Below are 17,500 nucleotides of genomic sequence, written 5' to 3' on the forward strand. Positions count from 1 at the left end.
TTATTTATCTCATTAAGATGATTGCCGTCCTTTTTGTCATATTGCTATAGTAGGCCCATACTTTTTAAAAAACAATACACTTAACATGAGAACGTCTCTAGAGCATCAAACAAAAGTGTGTATTTTGTGACGCTATTAACCAAGAGGTTGGTATTTCGAACCCATGTGGACATTATTGTTTGTAGTAGGGGAGACCGGATATGGTTGTAACACATTTTACTTCAAAAACCTACATTTTTTTTAAAGATACAGTTCTGGGCCTCGTTTCCCGATAACACGGATCTTCGCTCGATCATTCTCACGATGGATCTTGCGAACCATAGTGAATTTCTTTGGAGCGTTTCCCGAAACTCCTCTTACCATGAACGTGCGTTCACTGCACTCCCGACATTCGTAGGATTGTACCTGTCCACTGACACGGTGCTGAAATGGGCTCCGTACTGTGGCGGACGCAGGAATATCGCAGGGAAATGGGGTTAAAAAGCGTAAAAATATCTCCCAATCAAGGCCAACAGCAGATTAGCTACGAGAATAGACTGCAATAATTTGAATGCTAAAGATATTAAAACACAATTGCTTAGGCCTAGGCCAACATATGTTTCGGTCCTAATCCTGAATGCCCTGTGCGTACATTTTTTCACGGCATTTCCCACCCCCTTCTATATTACAAAAATCTAAAAATAGCTTGTGTAACAAATAGGTGATGATTTCTGAAACATGCTTTGCGCAGCAAAGACTTTAGGCCTATCTGATTCCGCATAAGGTTTCATTGATTGGCGCGCACTCTCTAGCCTAGAATATTTGTAGACATTAAAAATGCAACGTTCCATTCATTCATTATCATTCAAACGCAGAGGAGGCATTGACACACGGCTATTGCTGACCCGATTAGGAGAGCTTGGTCTAGATCCTGCCCATATTGTTGGGCAGGATGATGTAGGCTATAGGTCTTTTTACGCTGCCAAGCCGGTTCGGTCGCAGCTTGGCACGCCCGCCGATTTTCAACTTCTTATCTCAAGTTTCCTGTGTAAAACCGAGGGGGTCAACCCCCGGTCGTCACGGCGCGGGCTTTCTTGGTTCACTGGAGAAGGCGGGGCTGCGCTCTTAATTCTAAAGAGTCTAGACCTCTTTAGAATAATTTGTATTATTGCATACCCCGAATATTTTAATTTTTTTATGAATGAAGACAGCCACATGCAATAATGAGTTCACGTCTGAGTGTAGACTACAAACGCGATGAACAATGGTCAGGGATGTTCGTTACTGTCTAGACACGGTCCAATAAATAGTGGACTTCATCACAGCCTCACCGAAGTGCCTACAGTGCTTAATGCAAACAATCGCAACAAAAAACGCCATCAGAAATTATCCGACACCCGCTGATCTCAGCATGATTCATGTCTACAGTAGCATAGACCTATGTCTTCTGTCATTGATCAAAATGAGGACATTTTAACCACGATGGTTGAATTAAAATCAGAGGGAGACAGCAAGTGCAGCTCGAAAGCGACCTCCCACACAAGAGCAATGGAATCGTTTGATTTTATTATAGGCCTGTGGCTTGTGACGTGGCGTGTATTTTTGGATTTCTTAATTGCTGCAATAAATTATGTTGTTGTTGACTTCTAACATGTGTCTACCTTTGCTGTTTAAATATAACAGTAGTCTATGAGTAATATATCGGCGGTAACCTCTGTTTTTGGTTGCAAAATTGTGCCAGCTGGGCATTCCGTGGTAGGCTATTGGATGTGTTTTAAAGGAGACATATTATGGTGTTTTCCCAACAAGTAAACATAGTATTTGAGTTCCAGAAAACATGTTTTTGAAGCTGTTTGCTGGAAATAGCTTTTAGGAAAAAGAATATCGTCTACCGCTATTGCCCTCTGTTTCAGTCCCTTCAGAATGAGCTGTTTCTGGTGTCTGTAGCATAGATGCAAATTAGCTGCTGCCCATTGACCAATGAGCTGTCAGACTGAACCACAGCATGGAGGAGAAGGGATTGTTGCCGTTTGATGACTCCTGGAGCTCTATATCTATATAATATAATGTAGCATAATAATAATATTATGTACGGGTATTTATATAATCTATCTAATATCACGGCCAAAAGCTATGTGCGCTATGTCGGATGATATTATGAATAATAAAGACTGTGTCTGTCTGACGTCTCTGGTACTTCCACAGGTGAATACTCGTAGTGGGGGATTTCCCGGCCATGGTTGAGAAGAATTGGGGGGAAGGAACTTTGGCATTGACTCTCCATGAACCGCGACATGGAGAAGAAAAGGATTGTACTCCAGGAGCTAAGCTGCCGGACTCCGTCGAAGCAGTCCGGGAGCTGAACTGGCGCCGAAGCTAGGTGGCAGCTCCAGCGTACTAGCAGCTCCCGCGGACGAGCAGCTCCGGCTGGAGTAGCTCGGCGGCAGTCCGGCAGCTCAGCTCCGGGAGTACAATCCCTTTGTACTCCATGCCTCCTCCTCCCGACTTCCCTTCGGCGGCAGCTCCGGCGGGTCGAGCTTGGCGCCAGAGAAAGGGATTGTACACCCGGAGCTTAGCTGCAGGGCTAGCGCCGAGTTCCCCCCGAGCTGCTCGTCCGCTGGTCCACAAAGTCTTAGCGATGCTCTGATTGGAGGGGAGTGGGGAAGTGGGAGGTAATATTCAAATGTACCCCCTTACTACGTAGGAGGGCGCTCCGAAACTGACTCGCTCTTTTGGTAGATGGAGGCGGGCTGCTTTCAGAAATGCGTATCCCATTAAAATCATGACTTATTTCAAAGTTTGTATGCGTGTGGGAGCACCATCTACCCACAACAACACCCCAAATCCCAGGAAAAGTGCTGTTTTCATAATATGTCCCCTTTTACAAAACACATCCAATACACGGAATGTCCGCTGTAGACGCCACTGACGCTATAGTAGGCTAACGATGCTCTTAGCATCCTACGAGTACCCCTGGAGTCCTCGTGAGCTACGGGCGTTTTCACGACGTTCGTTACCAACGATGCTTTAGGGAAACGGTGTGAAAGCTGTACGATGCTCGTACGACTCACTACACAATCCACTTAGGCTAACGATGCTTTTGGGAAACTGGGCCCTGGGACTTTTAGGCAAAGTACCCACATTTGTCTACAACAAGTGGAAAACACTTAAATCACCTCATGTCATGGTCTGTCTATTTCCTTGTCTTGTTTTGGTGTTTCCTGTTTTACTTTGGTATCTGTGTCTTATTGTTTCTCCCCTTGTCCGGTCAAGTTTCCCTCCTGTGTGATTACTGCTCCCTCCCCTAATGTGTTTCAGCTGTTACTCGTCGCGTGCCCTGTGTTCGGTATTTAAGCCCTTGTCTTTCCTTTGTTCCTTGTCGGATTATTGTAGTTTGTGGTGACTTGTGTCCTGTGTGTTCCCGGTGTTCCCGTAGTGTTCCCTGTTTTACCCGTGTTACTTGCGTCACCTGTGTTTTTGGTGTTCCTTGCCTTTTGCGTTAATAAATTATCCTTTACGTGAACTGTCTGCTATTGGGTCCTACCTGCCTGCCTGCCACCAGCTAACCGTGACACCTCAACTTTATTACGGAATTTGTGAGATTATGACAAATAGGCTACAATGTAAACCTTTGTTACAACCTACCCCACTACCGGGGTAGGTTGTGTAACAGAGAATAAAGATCATATTAAGTTTTAAATTAAGTTTTTTTTTTGAGAACAGGGCAACATCTTCAACATCTTCTCTGCTAACAACTTTGTATGTAAGGGGATACAAAACATGCGTTACAACCTACCCCGCCCTGTCATCCATTGCTAAACTAGCTGTAATGGCATGGTGCTTTGACATTAGCAAGGGAGAGATACACCATTCTTTAATAGAGAAACTATAGTTTGACCTGATATAACTCCTACAACTTTATCTACAACGGTAAAAGTACTAGAAAAAAACATTAAAAAAAGAGTTACTTTCTTACCTTAAAATTTGGATTTCTCTCGTAACTCCTGGTAAAATGGCGCCAACTAGTGGAACATTTCCATGAGTGATCGTAAAGGAAGGAGGAGGAGACTCAAACTGTCACATATGGCTCATATCTTATCCCTAATTGGTGGAATTGGTGGTGTTACAACTCACCCCGTGTTACAACTATCCCCGGTCTCCCCTAGCTCTGTGCGCCACTACAAGAAACGAGGTCATATCAACCGGTTATTTGATCAATTCTCTGTTATTATTTATACATCAAATTCACGATGAATCTGTAAATGTATGATCAAAATATGTCAAGTAACTGGTGTCGGCTATTTACTTTTGTAGAAAACAGTGTAAATAAGGAGATGCCTTGTATTTCCCTTCACACAAGAGGCCGCCATCGCATCATCACCAACCGACCTATTCTACTAACGCCTGCTTTTAGAAGCATTGCGGTAATGAGCCACACGTCGTCTCCGGCGCGTCAAGCTGTGGACCGAGAGGTTGGTCGTTCAAACCCAAGAACGGCTTGGGTTTTTGTGTTTATGTTAATATTGATTTAATTATGATTTTTTTCCTCTCAGGTTAGTATTTCTCAAAGTTTAGTCTTCAAAAAAATCACACGGTTGTATAATGTGGCCAGAGGCGTCGTCAGCCCCTTTTTACTGGGGCACGTGCCCCAGTAAAAGTCTCCAGTGCCCCAGTAAAATTCCATTGATCATTATTAAATTAATCTGCAGAAGCGCCGCTCTCGCTATGGAATCGGCAGGATTCATCAAGTGCATCTCCTGCTGCCTCTGGAGTCTTCAGTCGAGCCTGCCTCTTACCAGCCAATCAAAAAACGAAAGGGGCTACATAAAAGCCAATCAGAAAATACCCCTACTGTATCTGGGTAAGATTTAACGCAACAACCAATGAAAAAAATCAGTTATTTACGGCTTCGTCCACGTGACTCTTCTGAATGTTTCAGTGGTAAAGTGTGTAAAGTATGACCAAGTGTTTCTTTCTGTTCAATAGTCTAGATAGAACTTTATCAATCCCCTGTAGGAGAAATTTGTTAATAAAACAATAATGGTAAAAAAAATAAGGAATCTCCCACTTCCGGCTTCCATGAAAGAGAACCATACTAATTCACACAATAGCGTTGATGCAAATCTAGCATTAAAGGTTAATTTAAGGAAGTTCTCTCCAGTCACGCTGAAACTAGTTTGCTAGTAGTAGCGCTTTAATTTGCACTGAAGAGAATTCTGAGAAATCTGAATGCTGACAAAATTCTCAGAATTCTGACACTGCAATTTATTTGCACGCTACGACTAGTGAACTACTTTAAAAAAAAAACTCGACACTGCGACCAGGCGACAAATGACTGGGGAGAACCTTCTTAAATGAACCTTTAATGCTGGATTTAATTATCAGAATTCGGATTTTATCCCAAGTATTCTGACTTTATTATCAGAATGCTGAATTTTATCTCACAATTCAGAGTTAATTAGCCTATTCGATTTCTGAATTAAAATTCTTGTGATGAATAATCTACATTTGTACAGTCGATGTGCAGCACTTTAATTCCCGTCAACTTTGTTTTCTAACACCAGCATTTCCACAACTATGCTCATGTTCGTGACTGCTATACAAAACCATTTATAGTGCATCTATTTTTCTGCTGGGTAGTGATAGTCGCCCTAAATGCAGCTTTAATTTGGGCTCTGATTCTGAATAAATGCCGCTGCTGAACTGTGTGAATAAATAAAGGGAACTGAAATCTAAAGAAGACGTGTGGTTTTGATGTACCGTGAATTCCAGCTGAAAGTGGAACATTGCTGCCATCCGGGGAAATTAATGTAACCTAGGCATATTGTAAGTAGCTTTCAATTCCTTGTTTTTTTGTTGATCATGTTTCGTTGGAAACCACGGGAGCTGGAAACAGCCCAGAGTTAGTCATCTCCTTTTTTAACGTTACAACAAATTCACAACTTGTTTGACACAAACAATGACAACTTGATTGCTGTTAAAGAATGTTGCCCATATAATTAGCACCAGTTTTTCAATACTGAGCGTCTGTAGCCTGTAGTTTTATAGCACACACACACACACACACACACACACACACACACACACACACACACACAAACACACACACACACACACACACACACACACACACACACACACACACACACACACACACACACACACACACACACCATGCGTGCACGCACACACGCGGAAAATGAATAATGAATGAAAAGTCATTAGTCTGTATTCAAAACTTGAACTTGAACTAACTTCCTTAACACAAAAAAGGAAATTATGGATATACAGGGTGTTTTTAACATACTGGATCCAACAATGTTCCCAACACTGACACAGATAATTCAGATCATTGCACTCACAATTCCTGTAAACAGTTGTAGTTGTGAGCGATCTTTCAGTGTGTTGAGAAGGCTCCACACCTGGCTTAGGTCCACCATGGGGCAAGGAAGGCTTCACCAACTTTCTCTTTTGTCCATTGAAAAGGAGCAACTATGCAAAGTGAGTCAAAGCCACGTTATTGACCGCTTTGCCACCATGAAGGCGCGGCGATACAGCTTAATAGTGAAAAAAATATCATTTAAAAAGGCTCTATGCAGTAGTGTATGGCCTTATTTAGTTTAATTTAAGAGCTTTGATGGTTCTATAACATTTTCCAGGTTGATTGGTGGCAATGAGCCACCTCACCTTAAGTCAGAAATTCTATTAGTTTTAAACCTTGTTTCTTGCCTTTTTAGTACATGTCGTTCTGGCAAAATTATGCTGTTTCCACACAGCTTCTAAATAAATATAGATGTGTAGACTTCTCCTGATAAAGAGGTGAAGGTCATAAAGAGACTTTTTGTTTATTTGTCAGTTACCTTATTTGTAAATCTTTGAGATGTGTATGTGTTTAAATAAATATAATTGTACGGTACTCATGAATCCATCTTTGCGTCTTTACCTTTACCAGTGCTTTAATATAGCCTACAGTATGACAGTGACAATGATTTTGAAGCTCGTACATAACCTTCTGTATCCATCTATTTCATATTGTGCACACGTAAAAAAAAAAATGTTGGCAGTTGGGGGCCTGTGCCCCAGTAAAACTCTAGGTCTAGCAACGCCCCTGAATGTGGCTAAAGCAACACCGTTCAGCGACTTGACCCAGCAGATCTTATTTAAATCCGCACCACTTTCATTTTTGAAACACACAAACTGCTTTTCAACAAAACTATTACATTAGAATATTTTAGTCAAGGTACTAGATCGTAACGCCTCAAAGTGTAGTCTCTACTTCTCAATGGGAGTTTATCCATTGATTCAAGCCTCTGACGCCCAAACTCATTGAGAGTTGACCGTTTTTGTGTTAACAAAAAATGAAAAGAACAAACTTGCAAAAAAAAAAAAAAAGCAACACACTGTAAGAAACAAGGGTCAAATATTCCCAGAGTTTGTCATAACCAGAGTCTGAGAAGATGGGTACCCCGAAGATTCACCATAATACAACTCATATAGCCTGCCTATCCACCTGTGTGCAGGTGTGTTATTATAAAACATTAATAATAGGACTACACTACTCATATATAGATTCAGAACTGGTCAGGGTCACTGGCCAGCCTTCACAGATGCAGGCAGCCCAAGCCCACTGTGTGCCTGTGGAGAGGAGCAAACTATGGAGCATATTATTGAAGCCTTATGCCCTCTACGAAGACTGAAAGGTGGTCTAATCTCCCTCCACAATTTAGATCAAGAGGCCACTGCTTGGCTTGAGGAATTTGCATTCGCTAAATAAATAAAAAACTCATAATAGATTCATATGATTAGCAAAAATATACATTTAATGTATTCAGCTTTTCTTCACAGAGATCCTTTCACAATTTTGATTAAAGTAGAACATCAGCATAACGTGATGAGAACTGTTCAGCCCATGCAATGGGCCACTGCATGACTGCCAATAGGCCTCAGAAAATACAAACAAACGTGAAACCATTCTTGAGTTGTGGTTTTAGCTTTTATTTCCCAGTCCAGTGCAAAATACCAGAAGCTGACACTATAACTGTAAAACAGTTTCAGAATAAAGGCTTGTTAAACATATAAACATAGCCCAGAGACTATGTTAAACAACACAATCTTTGCATCACACAATATGAAAGCTGTCTTTATATCGATGATTTCGACTAGCAGAATATTCGGTAGCAATTTCATTATTGAGTAAAAGTGTTTTCAAATGTTTCAAACCGTCAGCATATAACAGCTATATTCGCATTAACTTAAAATGTTTGAAATATATTTCCATGTCTCTAAACTATTCACAAGCAGGTTTACTTTTCAAGAGTTATGTACTAATCTTAGAATATTATCAGTTCCCATGAACCTAAACAAGAATGTGAAATCAGGCTTCAAGCTTCAGCTAAAACTCCTCATGACTCAACGATGTGCTCTTCAAAGGACCTGATCTTTGGTTTCTAGAACTTTTGTGCAGATGAATCACTTGCAAATACTGCTTTTACTTGTTATACATTATCCTAGTAGCATGCCAACCCATGAAGACATCCTTGACATTGGATACACACACACACTACTGTGTGTGTGTGTATGTGTTTGTGTAACTGAAGATATTGTTATACATCCAAATAAATGTATATATATATTGTTTTTTACTGATAATACTGAACACTGAATGCCGACCTTATTGCAGTATTCAAGCATGGGCTATTATACACCTTATGGGCTATGCATGCTGAGTCAGATTAAATTCTTTAACCAACTGTTCCTTCCTTTCTACTCAAACACACACCACGGATGCTAAAGCTTTCACCTGGACAACCCATTCTTAACTATAAAAAAAACATGTCCCCTAAAAAGTATGAAACACTACAAGCACCAGTTCTTGACAATAAGTGTCTAACACTGTGTAGCACTTAAAAGTTAGTTATTGTATTGAACGTTACTCTTGAAAAAAGGGATGCCAGCGATAAGCAAAACATTGAGACAAACAGCAGTTTTCCACCCCAACATGTTGGTGGCTTAACAAGCTTAGAGGTGACGGTAGAGACACTGTGGCACAACAGAGGCCGAGACCAGCTGTCCAGATCAGACGGGGGGTCCTGGGCTTGAGACGGTGCAGGACGAGCTCCATCTGGGTCATTTCTCTTTTGTCTTTTCCTGTATTGCTTAACATGACACTAACATGAGCCTATTGCTAATTTCCCCTTCCTTTCGCTTGTCTCCCGTCCCACCTCCACAGCAGTGCATTTGTGGCCTGCTCTACCAAGCTCATTTATCGATGAGCTTCACCAGGCTCTGTCGCAGGTCGTTGAGGTCAAAGATCTTTATGTCCAGGATCTCGATGGATCTCTGGATCTCGTTGTCCGTGCGGTCCCGCTCCTCAAGAGAGTTGTTAAGATTCTGCTCAGAGTTCTGGACGCGCCTCTCCAGATCTGAGTTGCGCATTTCCATTTCCTGTGTTGTTGCAGGAGAATGATGGTGAGAAAAATTAGCATGTGGATCACTGTAGATTAATGTTACAATTTGGAGCAGCACACATTTTCTTGCATTGTGCGTCAGGAGTTGTTATGTGACCTTTGTTTACCATGGTAACGCTCATTGGATATTTTATTTTTCAGCAGCACCAGCGAGAATGTCTATGTAGTTTCTGCACAGATACGCCTGAATCCCAGTTATCACATTAAAAGTTGCCTTTTAATGTCACTGCAGCAGCCATGACACCCTAACATTCCCTGGTCCTACTGTACCTGCAGTCTGTGCATGGCTTCATCCCGGTCACGTTCCATCTCATGGTACTCCAGTTTCTTGTTCTGCAAGATGTGAATTTCCTAAAAAGAAACAATGCTTTCAAGTTAAAAGCTCCATCTCATGTTTTCTATCGCTCTCTCTCTTGACATGACGATAACTTGAACAAATAATCTGGATATTCGTACTCTTAAATTGTACAGGGGTTATATTTTATAAAAAATACTACCAGAAGCTTGTTTCTTTTAAAGTGAAATCATTCCTTAACCCTGCATCAATCCATCATATGCACCCGGTTATTCCTGGACGGGGCAGGGCCTATCCCGACTCACTCTGGGGGCAGACACACTCTGAATGCAATGCCAGACATAAACAGGCACACACACAAACACACACACGACTGAGACAGACTAGCCCTTCTACTTGCTACCCCCTTTTTCAACCTGCATTGATTAGACATTTGTCTCTCTTGAAACCACAAGACAATATATTAATATCAAATTAACACGTTGCTCAGTCAGTGATCCCAGCAGTCATTCTGCTGTGAAATAATCCCTGTTCCTGCAGTTTTTCCTTCGCAGCAAGGTCCAATTCAAGGCCTTTGATTGTGGCCCGTGAGTGTCAAGGTCCAATGGATAGACAGTTGATTAACTGGTGCTAAACACCGACATCACATTACTCTCTGACCTTCCTTTCCGCATTGTCCTCTGTCTCTCACCCTCATAATTAATTGAATAAATTCATTTCAAATCACAACACGTCACAAACAACAACAAAAAAAAATGTTGCAAAGAAAAATATCCCATCCCTGCAGTGAAATGCAAATGGACATTTGGGTTTCCCATTCGTCCAATCAGAGTCGCTACATTGTGTCACATGAGTGTGAAGCTCAGACAGCAGATGAAGGCTGACGGGTTGGGTTGCCCACCTCATCCTTGGCCTTCAGCAGGGCCTCCAGCTCCTCCAGGGACTGGGTGAGCTCGTCTTTCAGTAGGTCGCTGGGGCCGTGGCCCCCATGCGTCTCCAACTCTGACACCTGGTGAAGAGCAACCAATCACATGTATTCTTAGAGAAGGGGACAACATAGGTGCTAGCATGCTGCTTCGACTTACCCCTGGCCAATGGACTTGTTCTATGAATAATGTCAGCTACCACTGTGCTTATGTTTCAATATTAAACTCCTCCATGGACTGGGAGAAATAAAGACCAGCATACCGATATGAAAAGGGGCAAAACGAGCTACCTTCGATTGCTACTTCATCTAAGGTTTACACGACAACCCAAACCAGGGCCCTCCACTAAAGGCCCCATAACACAGAACCCAAACTAGAAGGACACCTCTAAAAATGGCACCCCTGCCTCTATGGAACCCTGTAGATGAGGGGCCGAATTATTTTTAACTGTCTGTGGTTGGGACAAGATGAAATTCGACAGCGAGAGAGAGAGAGAGAGAGAGAGAGAGAGAGAGAGAGAGAGAGAGAGAGAGAGAGAGAGAGAGAGAGAGATGGAGCTCGAGTGAGAGAGAAACTGGAATGAGGAACTGCCAGCTCCCTCTGGTGATTTTTCATTTCTTCTAACTGGGCCACTGAATCTAGGATATGGCTGTCCTACAAACCCCCCCAGCCCCCCCACACCCCCCTCCCCCCTCCTGAGACCTGAACCATTTTTTTTTTTTGAGCCACCTGGTCGTTCATCATCCACCAGGAGACGCTCTGAAGCTGGGATGCAGATTGAAACATTCCCTATTAACACTAGAATGAGTTAACAGCATTATTAACATTGCAGTGGCCGTGGTGCTTCCATGGCAGAGGGTTTGCAACAGAGTTGAAGTGACTTCGATTTCTGGTCTTCCCTTTATTGATCAGAAACCCTCATCATTTATAATAAATGCGACAAACATTCATTTTTACGCTGTGTTTTTTGTTTTTATAGGAGGCGGCTAATGCTCCCCCTGGGATCGCAGACCCCCGGTGGGGATCCCCTGCTACAGAGCAGGGTTTCAATCCGTGTCAGAGCGATGGTGTCTTCGGCTGTACGGCTGAAGACATTCCTGATCAGGAGTCTATCGGCCACAACATTGATAAAAAAATAAACGGTCAAATTGATATCGGGGGGGAAAGCTCACTAAAGGTAGGCCGATAATTACAATGTTTGAGCGATCAATACCGCACAGTGAGGCAATAAATGGGGGAAGGGGGAACAAGCTATTGAAGCAGAGGATCAAATGGAGTTTGTGACGGCTAGCCTGAGGCAGGTTGGGCCTGCTGGTGGATTAGACCAAACAGAAAGGGTCCTAGATAAACATGGCTAGGGCTTGGCAATAAGAAAAACATGCATTATTACCATAATCGAGGGAAATATGATAACAATAAGCATCACGATGTGCTTATGAATCCAAATTGCCTTGTAAACAGTCTAGGGTCAGTACATGATCCCACAATCAGACTCAGATCTTTCCCTCTGACGTTCTCACCTCATATTTTCATCATTCTTACCTCATATTATTAATTTAGACTTTTTCTAAAACTGGGGTATGAAGATAAGTCGATATATCTTCATTTCATGATGATACAACACCATTGAGGACGGTGGATATTATGGGGAGTACAACCCAGGCGTACAGCAGGTATGAAAAGCACCCCCCCTCTGGAGGACAGCAGTGTGTGTGTGTGTGGTCTCCAGGTGGGGATTTGAAGCTCGTGGTGTGTGACCGGGGAACACGCGCGTGCAGCGTCTGAGCCCGTCTTCATTAAGACGTGAGCGATGGAGGTGGAGAGAAAAACAGGCCCCAACGCTGCCTGTCAAACACGATCCGACCGCCCGACTAGTGTCTCGCTCGTACTACCTGTTTAAGGCCGGAGAAAGGACACACAATTGAGGCTTGAAAAATGAGAATATTGGAGAAAAGAGACAGAGCGAGAGAGAGAGAGAGAGAGAGAGAGAGAGAGAGAGAGAGAGAGAGAGAGAGAGAGAGAGAGAGAGAGAGAGAGAGAGAGAGAGAGAGAGAGAGAGAGAGAGAGAGAGAGAGAGAGACACTGACTCAGCACCACTTTGTTGGAGTAAGGATTTTCCAGAGCAATAACCAAGTAGAGCAAGGTGGTGTCGTCTGTCACCACACAGGCAATGAGACATGACCTTCTCCATCAGCCTACAGTGTATTGATAATGCACAGCACACCGGAGAGCAAACGCACGCACGCACGCACGCACGCACGCACGCACACACGCACGCACGCACGCACCCACAGCTGCACACACTCACTCAGGCTGAAAGCCTCTTTTTCCTTTCGGTTAATGCCCACAACAGCTACTTCTCGCCGCCTGATCCGATAACACATCGTAACTTGTTGACCATGAATGGACTTCTGTCGAGCGAAGCGCAGAGATTGTTCCAATCTGTTTTTCTGCAGTGCAGTCTCTTGTTTCTAACCTCCCTTTTTGTACCTTTCTCACTTGGGATAAAAAATGCTTGAAAAGCTGTTGTACACACATTATACACACATAATACCGTATTATTAATACGCATGAATAGGAATTTCAAAGCTCCACTTGGCCTTGAGTATAAAATATAATCTTTTCTGAACCAAATAAAACAAAATACAGTTACAAACCATTTAATAACTGATGAAAATATTTTATGATTAATAATGACTTAATACTAAAACCCCGATCAACCCCAATCAACCCCAATCAACCCCCGATCAACGAAGGTCAATGCCTTCGCATCCATCACATAGTACATCATTTTGTTAATATTAAGTTTCATATAAAATAGTAGTGGTTAAATTGATGTTTACTCGGACGCTGTCCAATAGACAGAGGTCGGTACCTGCTCACTCTCCAGAGTCGGTTTACCTGGAGCCCCTCCCCTTCGACAGAGGGTGGTACCTGCTCACGTAGACCCCAACTATACGCTAAAGGTTAGCTTAAGGTTTACGGGAACACAATCCCTCTAGCCAGAGGTTGGTACCTGGTCACGTAGCCTCGTACTATACACTAAGGGTTAGCCTAAGGTTTACGTGGAGCCCCTCCCCTCAGGGCGGTACCTGGTCGCGTGGCCTCGTACTATACGGTTGAACAGTAGCTTTACGTGGAGCCCCTCCCCTCAGGGCAGTACCTGGTCGCGTAGCCTCTCTGTTTCCTCCTGATAGGCCGCGAGCTGTTTCTTCCACTGCTCAACGTTAGCGTTAGCCTCGTGCAGAGCCGCCACCAGCTTGTTGTTGCTGTCCTGCAGTGTGAAAAGCTCAGCCTCCAGATTCATCTCACAGATTGACCTACAACACAGACACACACACACACACACACACACACACACACACACACACACACACACACACACACACACACAAAGACACACCTCAAACCAATTGTATTTGTCATACACAACCGGGGACAGATTCATGTGTGTTAAAATGAATTGCAGAGTCAGATGTTTTGATCATTCATTAACGATACTATTGGGTGGATGACGGGGCACATTATAAACATGGCGGGGAATGGGAACCAAGAAGGACTCTCATCAACATGTCTGCGCCCCCCCCCCCTGTGTTTAGTGATGGGTGGTAGAAGGAGGAATGGGGGAATGAGTCAAGCTGCTTTTCTTTGCCTTTCAACCGTAAATCCAACAATGGATAGAACCAGACCCCACTTATTCTCCCCCACCTCCTCAATACATTCAATTCCAAGTTGTGAAAGCGTGTTCTGTGTGAGTAACAAATAAATCCAACACACCACAACACCAACCTGTCTGCTGTTCTATCAAGCACCATGCCTGCTTATCGATGAGTTACGCCTCACGCAGACAAAGGCTTCACGCCGGGATCCTCTGTAACCATCAGGATACCTTACATCACTCCAGCCGTTCCCGTTCCATGACGAGAAAGCTGGAGGTTGTGCCATGGCAACGGTTTGCCATGGCAACCACTTCCAAGAGCAGCATTTCTAATGTTACAGAAGTGGTTCTGCGGGCAACAAAAAGCATGGCGCGTGGCTCAGACAGCTGAGTGAAAGGCTGTTTACCCGCCTTAAGTCCCCCAACGTATGAGTCAACACCGCACCTTTTAAACCCGTCTGGGGCCCACCGTGTTTGGAGGTGATAATGAACCACAGAGACCCAGCAGTGACTCAGGGCGACGGCTGGGGGCGGGCGTCTCTGTGACATGAGGGTTATGGACGAGTCACTCACGGCCAGCAGCGATAATCCTCTGTCTAAACGTGGTGATTATTATTGTTGTTATACCGTGATATTATAAAAAAGGACTTGACCTGACTGCGTATTGATCAAATCTCAGACAGATGAAGGTGAACCACTTTTTGTTATGGAACATCCCATCAGAAGGAGGAAAAGGCTAAGCTTATAGAAAGGGATTGAGTCTTTGTGTGGCACACGGGGTTGGTGAAATAATTGTCCCGTTGTGACGACTTTAGAACCTAATCCGTAGAGTAGGATCTGGTGCAGCGTCTCTCTGGAGGGATCCCCCGGTTAGCGTGATGCTTAAAGCAGACGGCCGGGAAGAGAGACAGCGATGGGCCGGCCGACCTCTGGTCCCGGCTGGTGATGAGCGTGAGAGGGGAACATCTAACACTGAGGTATGTGGAGCGCTGCTGAGAGCTGCGTTACCAACTTCGGTAACCAATTTCTCCTTTAAATCCTTAAGTAATTCTGATTCTGCTCCTACTGGATTTGAGGGTTAGGTGACTGTGAGGGTGGGGTCAATATAAGGGTGGGGTGCTGGTGGGATTGGAGGAGTTTAGGGTGGGGTGCAGGGGGCATGGATGGAGATGAGATGAGATTGGGGCGGAAGTGAGGCACGGGTGGAGGTGAGGGTGGACTGGAGAAGAGGGCATGGGTAGAGGTGAGGTTGGGGTGGGTTGGAGGGGGGCTGGGAGTGTGTGCGGAGGGGGGCTACCCTTCGGAGAGCATCTTCTTGATGCGCTCCTTCTCGGAGGACAAGGTGATGTCGGCACTCTGGCTGCGGAACAGCTTGTCCTCGGGCCCGTTGATGCACATCACCGGTGGCGACTGCAGCTCATCAGAGAGGTCCTACACACACACACACACACACACGCACACGCACACAAACACACACACACACACACACACACACACACACAAGCACACACACGCACACATGCAAAGACACACACACACACACACTCGAGCAAGATGGAGATGTTGTGCTCCCATTCACAGCCCATGGGGGTGGGTATGTTAGTGTTAGTGAGAATAATAGCTACTACAGAAGGGGGAAAGAGGTAGCTCAGAAGTGTGGTTTATAGGAAGCCTTAGAGTGTGCAAGTGGGCTCTTGTGTGCTGTCCATCACACAAAGCTGCTGCTTATCTATTTAATGATCATGCAAAGGGCAGCAACATTAATGGAAGCCCCAACGCTAACCTTTTAGAATCTAATTGTAGCACTACTATTTAGTTTAGTCGGCTGTGTTATTCGTGTGGGGAGGGGGGAGGGGTACTATGAAACACCCACCTGTGAGTACTAGATGAAACCGATCAGAAAGCAAAGAAGATTCCAAAGATGGAGAAAAGAACATGTCAACTTAAAAAAAAAAGCATACCAAACATCACAATCCAACCAAAAAGGTAAAAATAGCCATGATTTGCATTTTAGATTAGCGGAGTGCCACTTGGTGCGGGTGACCAGGGGTCGAGCGTTCTCTCCGACGTGCTCATTCTACCGCTAAAGGGGCCGTTGTCGAGGGGGCCACGGGCACGGCCGGCCGTCTGTTCAGCCACAGGGTTGACAGACCCGGGGAGCAGGCGCGTGTAACCCAGGGGTAATTGCTCCTTATTGATCGGGCGTCGGGGAGGACCTCGAGTGGAACCAGCGCCGCAGTCCTCCGGGCCGGTCTGGTGCAGGCAGCGGCCGAGCGAGGCGGGGCGCTGGCCTAGTCTGAGCACTGCAGGGCCGGGCCCAGTTAAGGGATAATTTTACCATCGTCCTACTTCTCCCTCTCTCTCCGCTCGCACCCTCCCCCGCGGAGAGGAGTGACCCCGCTCCAGCAGTACTTCCTCTGCCGCGGTGGTTTTTCCAACAGCACAGTCACTCTCCACCGCCGATCCCAACTCCGTCTCGAAAACCCACCGAGCGAGGTCAGAGACGGCCCTCCGCTCCTTCCCCTCGAGCCCTGACGTACACAGCAGCCTAGAGCCCCTGAAGGGAGCCATGGTGGGGGTGCAGTGTGCTACGCTCACCTGCGGGGCGGCGATGCTGAGCGCGGTGTTGGCCAGCTCCTTGTCCTGAGACTTATCGCGGGCCAGGCGTGCCGCGTCCTTCACCTCCTTAAACTTCTCAGAGAACTGCGGAAGGAGAAGAGGGTTAAGGCCATTCTTATTGAGTCAGGTTACCTCTGTGCTGTGAGACCCACATTTCCTGCCTGGAATGAATAAAGTACACAGAGATAAGTAGTTCTCTTGTCAATATGATTAAAACACTGTTCTGAAATAGGAGAGTCGGGAGAGTCTAGTGGAGGGGATTTGAATTCCAGTCAAAGGTCCGGACAGCAATGCCCTGCAGTCTACCTGAAAGCATCGTTGAGCATGAAACCTAACCCCTACCTGCCGTTTTAATGATATAAATTGAAATAAATAATTGACATAATGAATCTATTTCCCATTGCTAAACATTTTCAACAAAAAATGACAAAAGAGAAGAGACTCATAATCCGGACGTCAAGTCAGCGACCATTTAGTGCGACATCTTGGATCAAAAAACAAACCACCATGCAAGGGTAACAACAGGGCACGGTTGTACTGGACCTGGTGCAGCTGC

General features: G+C 44.8%; 1 protein-coding gene across 2 annotated transcripts in view; it reads right to left on the minus strand.

The window, feature by feature from the left end:
- Positions 1–7,953: 7,953 nt before the first annotated feature.
- The window catches only part of LOC115549268 (homer protein homolog 3), an 18,788-nt gene continuing 9,241 nt past the window's right edge, over positions 7,954–17,500 (minus strand). The window contains exons 4-11 of one of the 2 annotated variants that reach the window (XM_030364388.1): positions 17,488–17,500; positions 16,924–17,028; positions 16,199–16,207; positions 15,623–15,756; positions 13,831–13,987; positions 10,643–10,750; positions 9,717–9,797; positions 7,954–9,423 (exon numbers count right to left, since the gene is read on the minus strand). The exon at positions 17,488–17,500 is cut by the window's right edge and continues 119 nt beyond it. In XM_030364388.1, coding sequence (XP_030220248.1) covers positions 9,238–9,423; positions 9,717–9,797; positions 10,643–10,750; positions 13,831–13,987; positions 15,623–15,756; positions 16,199–16,207; positions 16,924–17,028; positions 17,488–17,500 — 793 coding nt within the window. In that variant the 3' untranslated portion in view covers positions 7,954–9,237. The remainder of the gene's footprint in view (positions 9,424–9,716; positions 9,798–10,642; positions 10,751–13,830; positions 13,988–15,622; positions 15,757–16,198; positions 16,208–16,923; positions 17,029–17,487) is intronic. The other variant, XM_030364390.1, reaches the window with a different exon arrangement.

The sequence above is a fragment of the Gadus morhua genome, chromosome 8 (assembly GCF_902167405.1).
Source record: "Gadus morhua chromosome 8, gadMor3.0, whole genome shotgun sequence".
Taxonomy (NCBI): domain Eukaryota; kingdom Metazoa; phylum Chordata; class Actinopteri; order Gadiformes; family Gadidae; genus Gadus; species Gadus morhua.